This window comes from Silene latifolia, chromosome 3 (genome assembly GCF_048544455.1).
Source record: "Silene latifolia isolate original U9 population chromosome 3, ASM4854445v1, whole genome shotgun sequence".
Lineage (NCBI taxonomy): Eukaryota > Viridiplantae > Streptophyta > Magnoliopsida > Caryophyllales > Caryophyllaceae > Silene > Silene latifolia.
In genome coordinates this window covers 131,383,868-131,401,215 of record NC_133528.1, presented here as the reverse complement: position 1 = coordinate 131,401,215, position 17,348 = coordinate 131,383,868, and the positions used below count along the sequence as shown (strand labels likewise).

The window sequence follows — 17,348 nt, the reverse complement described above, 5'->3', positions numbered from 1 at the left end:
TATTCTTTAGTACAACCAAATAACTAGTAATGAGTCTTATTGATAAGATAATATTATTATGATACATTATTCTTATTCTATTATCTTGCGTCAACCTCACTCGTGCCCTTCCCTGTTTCCTGTACCTGAAAAAGATTAATAAAATAAAGGGTCAACCAACCACCGGTTGAGTATATTTCCCATAACCTCCAACTAAAATTAATATAATTCGGGTCATTATTATTGAACAGGGCCACATTACGGAGCCGAGACTCTCTTAGGCTATGCCCTCCTCCGTGTACACAGGATAACCATCTTTTTCTCTTTTTCTCTTTTTTTCTTTTTCTTTTTCTTTTTTTTTTCTTTTATCCGCATATATATATAACGGGGCGGAGCCAATTGCCGAGCCCACTTCAGAGCTCACATCCATGTACACAGGATAAAATAATAATGTGGTCCGGTCCCTTCCAATAATAATGTCCTCGGATGATACATTGGCCAAATGTACATCTCAGCAATGGTATTTTAACATTAACATTATCATGTGAGCATTATAACGTCAATTATTAACACAAACAGTACGACATTCATATCTCCCGTAAACCATATTACGTAAAATATACAAGTATAACATAATTTTATCACATAAACAATAATTCACGTACATTATAACATCAGTTGATTTATTATCAGTTGATTTATTATAACGATAATATACTTACTCATTATATTAACTTAAGACGAAGGGGTAGGAAATATACCTCAATCGCTTCACTATTCGGAACACCCGTACCTATGCCTTCTCTAACTGGTTGTTATTTTCTTGAGTGTGCATGCATTTGCCATAGATTCACGCCCCTTTTTATAGCAAAACTAAGTCGGTTACAATAGTAACCTATCTAATACCTATACTTCTACGTGTATTTTACCCCAACCAAATGAAACCTACACTTCCCCTACATGTTTACGTGTGGTGCATGGCAACCATGCATTTTACCCCTTTTTTTTTTATTTCAATTTTTACATGTGTTAATAAGTTAGTAAAATATTATAAATTTCTTAAAATATCTAGATATTTTAACTTATGGGTTATTTTCTTTGAGATAGGTCTTGTAAAAATTCTACGGGTGAAGTTATTATTAAGTCGGATTTCAAACGAACTAATTTATTCTTATTCTAGGGTCTTACCTTTACTAGGTTACTACGTCTTCCGAATTTTATTGGATCAATATCTCCCTCTAGGACTGGTTGATTTCATTTGTGTACCTTTTTCGACTTTACTAGATAAAAATTCTTTCCCTTTTCGAATAACTATTTTTCTCAAATAAGATAATTTTATTTGGGGTATCACATTCTACCCCCCCCCCCCCCTTAAAATAAGTTTCGTCCTCGAAACTTGGATCATTACCTTATTGGAACAAATAAGGGTATCAGATTCGCATTTCTTGCTCTGTTTCCCAAGTTGCTTCTGTGTCATCATGATGTGACCACAAAACCTTCACTAGTGGAATAACTTTGTTTCGAAGAGCCTTTTCCTTGTGATCTAAAATTTGAATCGGTTTCCCCTCGTAGGTTAAGTCATCCCTAACTCGCACTGGAGGTAAGTTAATGACGTGACTCGGGTCGGATATACTTTCTTAGGAGTGACACATGAAAAACGTCATGGATTCTAGAAAGTTCTATCGGAAGGGATAATCTATAGGCAACATCTCCAACTCGCTCCACTATCTCAAATGGTCCGATGTATCTTGGACTCAATTTTCTCTGTTTCCCGAATCTAATAACCCCCTTTGTAGGTGATACCTTGTGGAAAACCGAATCTCCTACTTTGAATTCCACTTGTCGTCTCTTAGGGTCAGCATAACTCTTTTGACGACTCTGAGCAGTTCTCATTTTCCCTTGTATGAATTTTATCTTATCTGTGGTCTCTTGAATCAGATCTGGTCCAATGATCCTCGACTCGTCAATATCGCTCCAACATATTGGAGATCTACATTTTCTCCCATACAAGGCCTCAAAAGGAGCCATTCCAATGCTAGCATGGTAACTATTATTATATGAGAATTCTATCAAGGGCAAGTGTTGTTCCCAAGACCCCTGAAATTCTAGGACACATGCCCTCAACAAATCCTCTAGGGTTTGAATTGTTCTCTCTGTCTGTCCATCGGTCTGTGGATGGAAAGCCGTGCTAACGTTCAAATGAGTTCCTAGGGCATTTTGAAAACTTTTCCAAAATTTTGCTAAAAAGTTTGTGTCACGATCCGACACAATGGTTTTGGGAACTCCGTGTAATCTAACAATTTCCTTTATGTATTTCTTTGCCAACTGTTCTGAGTTCCATGTTGTTTTTGTTGCTAAAAAGTGTGCGCTCTTGGTTAATCGGTCCACAATTACCCATATCTCATTCATTCCTTGGGCTGTCGGAGGTAGTCCTGTCACAAAATCCATTGCTATTGACTCCCATTTCTAGGTTGGAACATCTAAAGGCTGCAAAAGTCCTCCTGGCCTTTGATGTTCGATTTTTACTTGTTGACAGGTTAGACATTTTGCGACAAATTCGGCAACCTCCTATTTCATATTATTCCACCAAAACATTTTGCGGAGGTCCTTGTACATTTTGTTCCCCCCTGGATGAATCGAATATCGCGTGTTGTGAGCTTCCTCTAAAATCTTTTTCTTAAGGGTTTCATTATTAGGTACACACAACCGATCTTGAAACCAAAGTGACCCGTCATTTTGGATGATGAACCCAGGGGATTTCCCTATCTCTACGTTCCTCCGAATATTTTCTAATTGGGGGTCCATCTTTTGGGTCTCTTTTATTTCCTCCGTTAAGTTTGGTCTCACCTCTAAGGCTCTTAGCTGCCCGACACAAACCCCGTCATCCATGTCGGTACATAAATTTTTATTGCCTTCTTGGATGCTGATTTGATCACCCATAAGCGAGTTAACAGTAAGTCGTTTACGGCTAAGTGCATCCGTAACCACGTTTGCTCTACCTGGGTGGTATTGGATGTCTATTTCATAATCCTTGAGAAACTCAAGCCACCTGCGTTGCCTCATGTTAAGCTCCTTTTGGGTGAAGAGGTATTTCAAACTCTTGTGGTCTGTGTAGATACGACAAGAAACTCTATAAAGATAGTGTCTCCAAATTTTTAGGGCAAAGACCACAGCAGCTAACTCCAAATCATGGGTTGGGTAATTTTGCTCGTAAGGTTTTAGTTGTCTTGATGCATAGGCAATCACTTTCCCATTTTGCATTAAAACACAACCCAATCCCTGTTTTGAAGCATCGCTGAAAATTTCAAACTCGTCCGTGCCATTTGGAAGGGTAAGAACAGGTGCCGAGGTAAGTCGTTTCTTAAGTTCACTAAATGCTTTTTCACATTTCTCACTCCATTCAAACTTGGTACTCTTCTTTATAAGGTTTGTGAGCGGTTGGGCGATCTTTGAAAAATCCTCCACAAAGCGGCGATAATACCCCGCCAATCCCAAGAAGCTACGTACTTCTGTAACGTTTTTGGGTTTAGCCAGTTTATAATTGCCTCAACCTTTTGGGGATCCACTTGCACATCCTTCTCTGAGATAACATGCCCTAAGAAAACAACTTTGTCTAACCAAAACTCGCATTTCTTCAGCTTAGCATATAGCTTATTCTCCCGCAACGTTTCCAAGACTATTCTCAGGTGTTTACCATGCTCCTCTCTGGTTTTGGAATAGACCAGGATGTCATCAATGAAAACAACCACAAATTTGTCCAAGTATGGCCTGAAGACTCTATTCATGAGATCCATGAAGACCGCGGGGGCATTGGTAAGACCAAAAGGCATAACTACAAACTCATAATGCCCATATCGAGTCCTAAAGGCTGTTTTTGGAATATCTTCGGGTTTTATCCTCAATTGGTGGTATCCTGATCGCAGGTCAATTTTGGAGAATACTGTCGAGCCTTGCAATTGGTCAAACAAGTCATCTATCTGGGGTAAAGGATACTTATTTTTAATGGTTACTTTATTAAGTTCACGATAATCTATGCACAATCTCAAACTTCCATCCTTCTTTTTCACAAAGAGTACGGATGCACCCCATGGTGAGGAACTTGGCCTAATGTACCCTTTCTCTAATAGTTCATCAAGTTGATCTTTGAGTTCCTTCAGCTCCGCAGGAGCCATCCTATAAGGTGCCTTAGAGATAGGTCCTACACCGGGTAGTAACTCAATGGTAAAATCCACCTCACGATGTGGAGGCATCCCTGGTATTTCTTCTGGGAATACGTCTGCAAACTCTCTAACTACAGGTATGTTAGATACACAGGGTTCAGACTCTGGGATTTGGTGAACTTCACACAGGAACCCTTCACATCCCTGTCGTAGTAAATTTAAGGTTTTAACAAGGGATATGATCCTATTGACTTCGTTGTTTTTCACCCCCTGAAAATTTATTTTGTCTCGGTTTGGTTTCGAAATTGTTACTATTTTCTTATGACAGTCTATAAGAACATGATTTGCTTTAAGCCAATCCATCCCTAGAATGATATCAAAATCGTGTAGGTCAAGTTGGACAAGATCGACTAGGAAAGGATTTTTGATACGTGCCTAATATATAGTCTTTTTAGCCTATTTCAGCACGTATTTCTATGCATATTTATACTGTTTTTATGGTATTTTGCCCCGAATTGGCTACTTTGGTGCGTTTTGTCCTTTTTGTAGAAATAAACGCGAAAGTAGTGGAACCGTATGCTTTTTCGTCCTTTTTGCATGCATTTAGAGGAGACGGGATTATTCTAGAGTGAGTTACTGTGTTCGGAAGTGTCGTGGCACGCAATACGAGGCATTTGCGCAAGGACGTGAGCTGAAATGAAGTCTAGTCATTCGATCGTGCTGTTTTCCACTCGATCGAGTGGTTTCTACACCCCAGTTGGTCGATCGAGCTGTTTCATTACTCGATCCTTATGCTGCAGAAGACCGAGTCCTCGATCGAGTAACTATTTGGTCGATCGAGCTGTTCTGGCTGAAAGTTGGTCGATCGAGTGGTTTTAAACCACTCGATCGAGTGGTTTTGATGGGTTTGGGCTTTTATTAGCCCGCGTGATGTTTTACTTCGCTAAACTCTTTTGCTTTGCTATTTAAGCACGCATTACTAGGTTAATTAGGATTATCTTTCATATTATCAAACTCTCTACTGTTAAACATTATTACGTTGCTTTTCTTCCTCTACTGTTGCTTTATTTCGGGATTACTCTTACTCGGATTTTGTGTTCTTTACGCCGGATTCGCATTGATTGTAATTCTTTCTCTTCCTTTAATAATAATTGATCTTTTATTGCTTTAATTCTTCGCTTTCGTTATAATTAGTTTCTGCCCTAATTTTCCTTATTGCAATTTATTGTTCATTTTTAATGTTTTCTGCTGGGAATTTAATTGCTGTTAGTTTAATTAAGAATATGTGTAGCTAAACCCCTTTCATGTTGGGATTAGGGGATCTACGGTAGAAATGTGACGATGTAGTGAATGAATTAGATGAATTAATTACGAGACTCTGTCACTATAGCAATTTAATTGTAATCAATCGACTTAGTTGAGTGCACGCTTCTATGTCACCCTTTTAATCTGGCTAAAATTAATCCTGGATCGAAAGATTGGACTAAATAGGCCTGCTATAAACAGTAGACTACCCTAATGAGGACGAAGGTTAAGTTAGCGGTATTTTAGGATAGAAAGTGGACCGAAAGGACCTTTCCACATCCGTCTCACATTGGTTCGTCTGAATCGTTTACAGCTGAGTTATTGGACTACCGTAGTGAACCGAAATCCCGACATGTCCCTCTCTTCTTGATAGTTTAATCATATTTTATTGCCTTTACTGCTCTTTACTTTAATTCTCTTCCTTTCAAACTTTGTAGTTTAGAACCAAATTCAACCAACCCCCAATTGTTACCATAGGACTAGAATTAGACAGCTATAATTACATTACCTCCCTGTGGATTCGATACTCGACTGCCTCTGCTACATTTTAGTTGAGACCGTTAGGTTTTATCTTTGATTGGGTTGCGATAGCCGTGTCAATTTTGGCGCCGTTGCCGGGGAGACAATTGTTCAATTTATTAGTTGTTTTATTTTTAGTCCTTTTTCAGTTTAAGGAACACCCGTTCCTTAGACTATTCTTATATCCTGGTTGTAGTTTCCTGTTATGCGCAGGTCACAGGGCGGTGAATTATTGCCTTGTAATCCTGAGCTTGAGAAATCTCTGCGCGAGTTGAGGCGATCACAAAGGGTATTACCGACAGAGGAAGAGCTAAGTACTCTGTCAAGCTTTCACGAGAACGAGCTTTTCGAGGAAGGTCCACCTTCATCTCCGCTTCCAATTCATCACCAAACAGTCACTTCTCCGTTTTCCTAAGGTTATGGCCGAGGAAGCGAGTATAGCTAGTCATTCTGAACCGACAGCTGCTAATCTTTATAAAGGGTTCGAATTACCAGGCGATGCTAGGAAATTTGAGCCAAAGCCCTCTTACATTAATATGGTTGAGAGGAACCGATTCGGGGAGCTGCAAATGAAGATGCAGCTAAGCACATGGAGACTTTTATTGACTACTGCTGCTCAATACCCCCACCAGCCGGTGTGACCCAAGATCAGATAAAAGAAACTATGTTCATCTTCTCACTCCGAGATGCTGCAAGGGAGTGGTATAGGGATCTGGACCGGACTGCTCATGGGATAACTGACTGGAATTCGTTGGCTTTGGCGTTTTACAAGAAGTACTTCTCTGCTTCAAAGACTAATGCAATTAGAGCTCAGATCACGAGCTTTAAACAAGGGCCTGATGAGAACTTTCACGAGGCATGGGTCCGCTTCAAGAAGTTGGTGCGAACAATTCCGCATCATGGGTTCGAAAAGTGGAGTTTGTGCAATCAGTTCTATAACGGGCTGTATGACGATCAGAGGGCCATCTTGGATGCTGCAGCAAGTGGCAGGTTTGCTGAGAATCTGGGAGAGACTAAGGGGTGGAAGATCATAGATGATTTGGCCATCCATAAGGCTGAATATGGGAACTCGAGAGGAAATCAAAGAAGAGCTGCTGAATCTTCCTCTCGTAGGCCGCACCGGGAGGCTCTCACGGCCCGATTTGATAAATATGAGCTGGGAGGAGCCCCGAAGGGAGGAATTTACCATGTAAATGCTGTCACAGACGGTCCTTCAGCTACAAGAGATGTGGAGGAGCGGGGCATGTTTCAGATAATTGTCCCAATTCCTATGAGTCATGTGCTGCCTTCCAACACTACAGGCAGAACAACAGTTATTACGAGCCGAATGTCCACCCCAATTTGAGGTGGACTAGTCAGAATGTACTCAATCCTACCGCTCCTCCGCATCGGCGACCCGTATATTCCTCCACATAAGAATCAACAAGGCTTTCAGAAGCCTCCTTCTTTCAACCCTCCTAACCAAGGTGCATCATCTTCTAGTGGGGTGAGTGAAATGGGTGAGCTAAAGTCTATGTTGCAGTCCATTTCAAAGCAATTGCAGCTGAATGATCAACAAAATCAACAGAAGGACGCATCATTTAAGGCACTTGAGACTCAAGTTGCCCAACTTGCTGCAAATCAATCCTCCAGAAAGCAGGGTCATTTACCGACTCAAAATGAGAAGAACCCACATGAGACGGTAAACCTGATAGAATTGAGAAGCGGTCTTTCTTATGAGGGACCGGAAGTGTCGAAATCAGACCCGAGGGAAGCTATAACTGGTGAAGAACAGTGTTCTGTTAAGAGAAAAGGGCTCACGACAAAGGAATTACTCGATCGATCAAATCGGTGTTCGATCGAGTATAGTCAAGATGAAAGTACTCGATCGAGTGGTTTTTCCACTCGATCGAGTGAACAGAAGAGATGTTGGTCGATCGAGTGGAAATTGTACTCGATCGACTGAAGCAGAAAGTGGAGTTGGTCGATCGAGTGGAAATTGTGCTCGATCGACTGACAGTGATGAAGAAACAGCTCGATCGAGTGAGCAAATTGGTCGATCGAGTAGTATTGATGACGGGAAGCTTATTCGAGAGCCTGCTAGTGCTCGTTTAAGTGAGAAATCACCGGAAAGACCTCGTTCGAGAGGTAAGAAGCGTCCAAAGGATACAGAACTTGCACCGGAAGATACATTGGAAGCGAGAAACAAGGGACTCGAGATACCAATCACGGTTCCCTTCCCGAGGCGGCTGCAGAATACCAAAGTTAATCAACAGTTCGGCAAATTTGTCGAAGTTTTGAAGAGCTTGGAAGTCACCGTGCCGTTCACTGAATTGCTGACTAAGGTACCCTCTTATTTAAAGTTTATGAAAGAAATTTTAGCACGTAAGAGGACTATTAATTACAGTGAGACCGTAGCTTTGACTCGAGGTGGGGTCACCCTATTTCAAAATAAGTTACCCCTAAGCAATCGGACCGGGTAGTTTTTCAATTCCGTGTCATATCGGTATGCATTTGATTGATAACGCGCTATGCGATTTAGGCGCTAGCGTAAGTGTCTTACCTTTGTCTCTGGCTAAGAGACTTGGTTTGACAAAGCTGAGTTGCACCAATATGACTGTCCAGATGGCCGACCGTAGTTTATCACGGCCACTAGGTGTAGTAGAAGACGTACCTGTTCAGATCGGGAAGTTCTTTATTCCCGTTGATTTCGTTGTCTTAGACATCCCCGAAGATGCACACACCCCTATAATTTTAGGGAGACCATTTTTGTCCACTGCCCGTGCAGTAATAGACGTCGGGGGGAAGACTTTGACCTTTCAGGTAGGGGACGAGGAGCTGATTTTTCATTAGTCTAAGTTCCAGAGGGCTCCCATGCAAGCCCAGCCTTGCAATGCTCTCTCTTCTATTATTCCTATTATTGACACCCCAAATGAAAATTTGGAGAAATGTGCTGCCATTGTTAACCCTCCGCCTCAGATTGAGATCAAAAAGGAGGAAAGTTCGTCTGTTGTCCTCACTGCAGGTACAGATGAAAGCAAAGGGGAAGCTGTCAAAGGACATGGTGCAATCATTATCAATCAACCTGGAAATGTTGACGCTAAAGCTGGTGATAAAGGAGCAAGGACGAGGAAAGCTGACGCTTACGTGGATGCGAGCTATTCTCCTCCTACCGTTTCAAGTGATAATTCATGCTCATGGAAGATGAAGAGGACAGTCAATGTTGCTGAGGTGACGTCCTCCAGTCAGAAGCCCACGAATGGGCTACTGAAATTTGATGGGAATTGAATGGGGAAATGCCCCGTGTAACACTTTGTAATAGATAATTTTTGAATTTCTTTTGAATTTGTTTTATTGCGTTTTAATTAGGACAATTAGTTTTAGACAATTTTTAGCGTAAACATAAGACTATAGACTGTGCTTTTGCGTAATTGGTATTTTGGGAAATTTTTGGATGTGTTTTTATACAGGTTTGGGGAAGTTTCACGCATTTCCAAGGAGTAAAGACGAAATCAAATGGCTTACGCAAGAAAAGTCCTCGATCGAGTACTTTTTGTACTCGATCGAGTGAAAATCTGGTCGACCAATCGCTTTAACTAGTCGATCGAGTAAAGCCAAAGGAGGAACTAGTCGATCGAGTAACATTTTACTCGACAGGCAGCTGGAGCAGCAACAGTGCTCGATCGAGCGGTTTAAAACCACTCGATCGAGTGGAATTGAATAAGACGCAGGGAGTGTTTTACCTTAAACTATTTCTTTTTGTTCTAATTCATTTTACTTCCTAATTTCCGTCTAACCCCTCCCTTGTGCGATCAAATTTCATCCCCAAATCCCCATTTTCTTGCCCAAATCACCAAATCCGCCACCTACAATCTGTTGTTTGCATATTAATCTTCAAAAGCCCCTTAATTCAACCCTTTTTGTGTTCATTTTCGCGGTTTTAAAAGGGATTTAGGGTTTGCGGTTTTTTCGATTGAAATCCGCCATTGTTGCTTGTTTCTTTGAGGATTATTTGCATTTGTAGGTTCATCATCATCAAGTAAGTGATTTCCATAACTCATTGCATTTTAATTTCAATTATTTTGAGTTTTATGAGGTGAAATTGAATTAGGGTTTCGAAAATCCTTGTTTAGTCGAATTTTTCGACTTAATTATTTTTATATGCCCTTAATTAGCTTGCTTGATGATCATATCCCAATTCCTCGCTGTTGTTGCTTGTTTAATTCGAGATTTGCGCAAGAATTCCGCAATTAGGGCTTCTAAGTCGAATTTTTCGACTGTCAGACGGTCTATATGCCGTCATGCTTTGTTTAACTTCAGTTCTTGCTTACTTGCTGCTGCTGTTAACTGTTTTTCCGTCCCCTATCGCCATTACATGCTGTAATTATTGGGAATCTTGTACTGTGAGTCGATATTTTCGTCTGCTAGGAGTCTTACATGCTGTTTTTTAGTCTCCATTAGCAGTCATTACATTGTCACATTATCACCATTCACGTACTGCTATTTCGAAATTTCTGAGGAATTGTTGGAAATTGTATGCTGTAGGTCGAAATTTTCAACTGATAGGGTAGTGTTTATGGCTTCACATGCGTTTTTTCTGATGTCTTCGCCTCTGTTGACCATTGTTTTCCTCTCATACCACCTCCCCTATGTTTTCAGGATGGAGTCGAGTACCTTACCTTCTGCCAGTACCACCTCAAGTCCATCTTGAGTGAGTCAGTGGCCCCTGCTGTTGCCACTAGCTCCGCTTTAGTCACCACTGTAGCCCCAGTCTTCCTTGTTTCAGTTGTAGGGACGGTCTTTGCTCCAGCTAGCTTAGCTGGAAGCCCAGTTCAGCCTGCCACTTCCACTACGGTCACCACCACAGCTAGCACTGCTGCTAGTCCCTCTTCAGTGGCGACCACAGCGGCCACCACGTGTACACCAGCCACCACTCTTACACCTGTGGCAGACTCACCAGCAGCCGCAGCCGCTTTCAGAGTTGCCCTGGTTCCTTACACAGTCCGAGAGCGGGCCGCTGCTTTGCGTTCCAGAGACGGAGGCTGGGGTCGTAGACTAGTCAGGGCTACACCAGCTCCAATTACTTCTACTTCCACCACAGCTAGCACTTCCACAGCTACTGCTGCTGCTTCTGCTTCTACTTCAGCTGCCGCTCCGCTTACCTCTGAGACAGTTACAGTCCGAGGGGACACTTCCCTCGACTCCCACCCGGACTACCCACAGGTATTATTCGTCAACGCTGTTCATCGTACGAAATTCTTTAACTTGGTCAAGTGTGTACATGTGCCTTCCCGATTTTTGGATTAATCGGCATTAGAGAGACTCGGTATTTACGAGTCAGTCTGTACTTTACTACGGGTCACGGGGGTGCCTGGGCTCATTACTATGAGAGGCCACACCTTCTTAGAGCTGAGCCTCGAGTTTCTCAGCTCTTTTACCTTCTCCTCAGGGGCATACGCTGCTGACCCCGACTGTTTGTCAGTCTCCTTCCGGTTGTTCAACCGGACTTTACCGATGCCCCTGGCGGAGTTTGGTAGGTTACTTGACCTTACCTCCTCGGGTGTGACATCCGACACGAGGAAGGTTTACCGTCAGGCTTGGCGGTGCTTGGCCCAGACCCGTTTCCAGGAGCGAAAGCTCCACCAGGTCCACCATCCCCCCGTCCGCTGTTTTCTTAGACTGATGGGGAGCTCTATTTTCGGCCGAAAGGAGCCGAACAACACTACCAACACCGAGCTCTCCATCCTGGGCGGTTATCTGAATGTCGACTGTGAAGGTCCTTTTACCTTCAACATTGCCTACCTCACCGCCCAGTACCTCTACGACCAGGGGAAGAAGGAGGCGGGAACCATTGCCTGCGGTGGCATAGCCACCATTCTTGCCCGCCGACTTTTCCCCACCTGGCCACGTGACTTGCAGTACCTCGAGGGAGAGAGGTCACTGAGTCTGGCTGCCATGCTCGCTCAGCATTGGCTTACCCCAGACTACCAGACTTGGAAGATTGACGGCTCCTTGTCTGTTGACTTACCTTGCGACAGTCTCCCCCGTCTTGAGCCCTTACCTACTGTAGTAAAAGGCCACCGTCTCCCTGCCTTGCCTCTATTTCACCTTCCACTTCGACCATCTCCTGATGCACCTGCCGCCAAGAAGCGGCGAGTTGAGACTGGAGAGGGGTCCACACCCTCAGGGAGTACCCAGCCTTCCACGGCTACTCCCGATCCGACCCCTACTCCCACTGTTACTAACACTCCTACTCCTGCTCCACCTCCCACTGACCAGACACAGGCTGAGCCGGTCTTCCCGGCTAATTTTAGACCACCTCCTCCCTTTGTAGCGCCCGCGGTCCAGGACCACGAGGGCACAGTTTACGGGTTGTTGATTGAGCTTGCAGAGCGTCAGGCTCGTATGGAGAGGGACATGGCTCTTGCCTTGCACCCTCTGTACGAGTACCACTTGAGGAGACACAGACCGATCCCGGAGGGTTGGCCACACCCTTCCTTCTTCCAGTACCCAGCTGAGGGGTACCCGTTTTCTGACGAGGAGGAGGACGAGGACCCAGAGGTGGCAGTGGAGAGAGCTCGTGAGGAGGAGCGGAAGAGGAGAGAGGAGGAGAAGGACCCGGAGTACAAGGTGGATGGCGACGACGACGACGACGACGAGTAGCTACTGGTCTACTCACTTCCCCAGTTTTCTGGCTGGTTTGGGGAAGTTCGTATTTTGTATGTCTCTCTTACTCTTTTATTTTGTCTCCTTTATTCTATTATTTTTATTTTGTTGGTTGTATAATCCCGTTCCCCCATATTTCTGCTGGTGTATGCTGGAGGACAACGAGGGCGTTGTCCGTTTTGGTTTGGGGAGGGTATTGCATCCTTTTGAGTCTGCATTTGCATTTGTTGTTGCATTCACGTTTATTTTTCAGCCTTGCATTGTTTTATTTCATTGGAAAATCCAAAAATTAAAAATTAGAAAATGTCAAAATTCAAAAAATTTCACGTTTATTTCTGCATATAGATTGAGTCGGAACGGTAGATTCCCATGATGACAATGCACTATAACTTGTCTTTCTGCTTGAGCCTTGCACTTTCACTGATAGTTATTAGCTTTGTCATACGCATAGTCTACGAATTTCTGTTCAAATATAGCTGACTGTTTAGACTTGACCTATAAATTGGCAAACTACTTAAAAATTCTGAGTTTTAGAGCCATAACTGGTGACATTCATGACCAGTTCATTAGGAATTTTGAGTAGTACTCCTTGCATAGCATGTTCATCTCATTTGCACATTTATGACATTCAATTTCTTGTCAAATGCACATATTCGGGTTTGTGGTTGGAGTCACATGCAGGGAGGGTCTTGCAAATTTCCCTTTCTTATTACTTTACACCCATTTAGCTCCACATAAGCCAAAATTGCCTTTTGACCCATTAGCTACATCCCAAACTAAGCCTGCCTAGTCAAGCTAGTTAGTATGTTCTTCTGCGGTATATTTTTCTTTTGCAATTTGGTCCGTGTTTCTTGTTTTGGAGTTGGTGTAAGTATAGAGGAAGAAAGAAAAAAAAAAAAAGAGTAATGAAAAAAACAAAAAAGAGAAAAACGAAAAAAAAAAAAACGAAAAAAAAAATGATGAAAAAGGAAGGCTGGAACGTGAAACAGAAAGAAAAAAAAAATAAAAGAGTTGAAAAGATGTTCGAAGATGTACAATCGAAAAAGGTTGACTTGTTTCAGTTAATTGTTTCAGACGATGTTTAAAAAAAAAGAGGGAAGTTTGTGACCGTCTGACTCCTCCGTTCTATCCCATATTTTTTTTGAGGAGATTGTGTTTTGAGTCTAGTGAGTTTTGTGCCAAATGAAGGGCACTTGTACTTAGTCTTTCAGTCAGTTGAGATTCGGATGGTTTCATTATGGTCCTGTTAGGAACTAGCTTGACTCTTTTACCTCCACATTTCCATAACTTGTTTTGCCTTTTCTCACCTGAACCTCACTATTCCCATATTATTTGCAAACCCTCGGCTGTGACGGACATTATCGGTTGGAATTTGTGCATTAGTACTTGAATTGTCTTTCATTTTTGTTGCATGCATGCTATGTAGGTCGCAGTTAGGTGAGTGACAATCTTTCCTTCTCTCTTTTACATATAACATTCACCCTTTGCTTCATGAGAGAAGAGTGACCACGAGAGAGTCCAGTTTTGTTGGTCTTGCAAGGTCGATAGGTCAGCTATATTTCTGAACAGCTTATAATTCGTTTGCGTTTTGACTGCTTAGCTTTAACTGTTAGTTTTTGTTGCATTAAATTGGTTCAAGTCGACAAGTTAAGCTAGCTCTGAGTTATCATTTCCGTTCCATTAGTTTAGTTTTGAGTTTACTCGAGGGCGAGTAAAGGTTTGGTTTGGGGAGATTTGATACGTGCCTAATATATAGTCTTTTTAGCCTATTTCAGCACGTATTTCTATGCATATTTATACTGTTTTTATGGTATTTTGCCCCGAATTGGCTACTTTGGTGCGTTTTGTCCTTTTTGTAGAAATAAACGCGAAAGTAGTGGAACCGTATGCTTTTTCGTCCTTTTTGCATGCATTTAGAGGAGACGGGATTATTCTAGAGTGAGTTACTGTGTTCGGAAATGTCGTGGCACGCAATACGAGGCATTTAGGCGAGGACGTGAGCTGAAATGAAGTCTAGTCACTCGATCGAGCTGTTTTCCACTCGATCGAGCTGTTTTCCACTCGATCGAGTGGTTTCTACACCCCCAGTTGGTCGATCGAGCTGTTTCATTACTCAATCCTTATGCTGCAGAAGACCGAGTCCTCGATCGAGTCACTATTTGGTCGATCGAGCTGTTCTGGCTGAAAGTTGGTCGATCGAGTGGTTTTAAACCACTAGATCGAGTGGTTTTGATGGGTTTGGGCTTTTATTAGCCCGCGTGATGTTTTACTTCGCTAAACTCTTTTGCTTTGCTATTTAAGCACGCATTAAAAGGTTAATTAGGATTATCTTTCATATTATCAAACTCTCTAATGTTAAACATTATTACGTTGCTTTTCTTCCTCTACTGTTGCTTTATTTCGGGATTACTCTTACTCGGATTTTGTGTTCTTTACGCCGGATTCGCATTGATTGTAATTCTTTCTCTTCCTTTAATAATAATTGATCTTTTATTGCTTTAATTCTTCGCTTTCGTTATAATTAGTTTCTGCCCTAATTTTCCTTATTGCAATTTATTGTTCATTTATAATGTTTTCTGCTGGGAATTTAATTGCTGTTAGTTTAATTAAGAATATGAGTAGCTAAACCCCTTTCATGTTGGGATTAGGGGATCTACGGTAGAAATGTGATGATGTAGTGAATGAATTAGATGAATTAATTACGAGACTCTGTCACTATAGCAATTTAATTGTAATCAATCGACTTAGTTGAGTGCACGCTTCTATGTCAACCTTTTAATCTGGCTAAAATTAATCCTGGATCGAAAGATTGGACTAAATAGGCCTGTTATAAACAGTAGACTACCCTAATGAGGACGAAGGTTAAGTTAGCGGTATTTTAGGATAGAAAGTGGACCGAAAGGGCCTTTCCACATCCGTCTCACATTGGTTCGTCTGAATCGTTTACAGTTGAGTTATTGGACTACCGTAGTGAACCGAAATCCCGACATGTCCCTCTCTTCTTGATAGTTTAATCATATTTTATTGCCTTTACTGCCCTTTACTTTAATTCTCTTCCTTTCAAACTTTGTAGTTTAGAACCAAATTCAACCAATCCCCAATTGTTACCATAGGACTAGAATTAGACAGCTATAATTACATTACCTCCCTGTGGATTCGATACTCGACTGCCTCTGCTACATTTTAGTTGAGACCGTTAAGTTTTGTCTTTGATAGGGTTGCGATAGCCGTGTCAGTTTTCTTCTATGGTTATGGTACAATCCTTATATACAACGGAACACGGGATTGTTTCTCCGGTGGGTAATCCTATCAGGAGTCCTATATCCGGGTTACTGGGCACTAATTTCAATTTCTTACTTAGCGAATGTGATATAAAAGAGTGAGTTGCTCCGGTATCAAACAAAGACACTAACAGAGTAGAGTTAAATAGAATGTTACCCGTGACCACATCATTTGAATGTTCTCGCCTCCCGGGCATTCATCACGTACACTCGACCGAGCACGGGGCCTTGTCTTTGTACCATGTTTCCTTGCGACCCTGGGGGAATCCTAGGGGGGTTGTTGTTGTTAGTGTTGGTGCCCACTCCAGGCGGCTTGCTCCTTGCTATTGGACAATTAACCCTTTTATGATCAGGGCTCCTACACTCAAAGCATCGTAGGATGGGGTACCTACATTGGTTTGTGTTGTGATTGGTTAAACCACATTTTGCACATCGGGGCATCTGGTTTCTTCCCTGAAACATGTTTGACGGAAACCTTCCTCCTGCCAAATTAGGCTGCTTATTCTGATAATTTTGACCTAACGCACCGCCTCCCTCAAACTTTCTTTTTGGCTTGGTTTGTTCACCCTCACGCTCTTTCATTATCCGTTCTGCATTGGTAGCGTTGTCATACATCTCTTGGTAGTTCAACAGGTATGGGTTGACAACCTGTCACGAAGACTCCAATTAAGCCCCCTTTCGAAACAATTCATTCTTAATTCCTCAGTCGCCACCATGTGCGGTGCGAATCGAGACAATTCCATGAATTTCGCTGCATATTCCATAACAGACATTGACCCCTGTCTTAAACTATTAAATTCCTCTTCCTTCTGTCTCCTAAGAGACACGGGGTAAAATTTTGACCTCAGGAGTTCCTTAAACTCGGCCCATCCAAAACCTTCCTCATTTCTCTTTTCCTTGACTGTTTCCCACCAAAGGTCAGCTTGGCCGACCAGGTAGTAAACAACAAACCCGACCTTCCATTTGTCAGGGCAGTTTACAGCCTCAAAAAGTTTGTCCATACCCCTTACCCAATCCTCAAAGACCACAGGGTCAACTTTTCCGTTGTAAGTTCTTGGGTTATAGCTAGCCATTTTCCTAAAATATTTCATACCCTCATCTTCCCCATTAGACTTATTTCCCTTCACAGCTTCAGCTATCATGGCGACAAGGGTTCTGGTGTCTGACTGGTCTTGGGTTATTGGTTGATTCACCTCCGAGCTTTCGGGGTTAGACATCCTACCGTACGAATGAAAAAAAAGTTAGGTACTTTCTACATAATTCCGCATAGGCCCAAGTAATTACTTACATAGTAGTTATGCATCATATCAAACTTATCATACAACATTCTTATCTTACAGCATCTTATTATACATTACATCACACCTACTTTATATTAGTGGGATACCGAGAAAGGGTCGGGTAGTTCATTATCATAGTTGTTATTCTACCCTTATTTATTTCACACACCCCCTTTTTT

The 17,348-nt window shown here is 42.2% G+C and overlaps 1 protein-coding gene across 1 annotated transcript; it reads right to left on the bottom strand.

Annotated features, from left to right (window-relative positions):
• Positions 1-16,515: 16,515 nt before the first annotated feature.
• LOC141649704 (uncharacterized) lies at positions 16,516-17,106 on the bottom strand. The gene has a single exon (XM_074458386.1). It carries the CDS (start codon positions 17,104-17,106, stop codon positions 16,516-16,518), a length of 591 nt encoding a protein of 196 aa, XP_074314487.1.
• Between the last annotated feature and the right edge of the window lie 242 nt (positions 17,107-17,348).

Coding starts and splice junctions, on each gene's coding strand:
- LOC141649704 (XM_074458386.1), bottom strand. CDS start 17,106: ATGTCTAACCCCGAAAGCTCGGAGGTGAATCAACCAATAACCCAAGAC.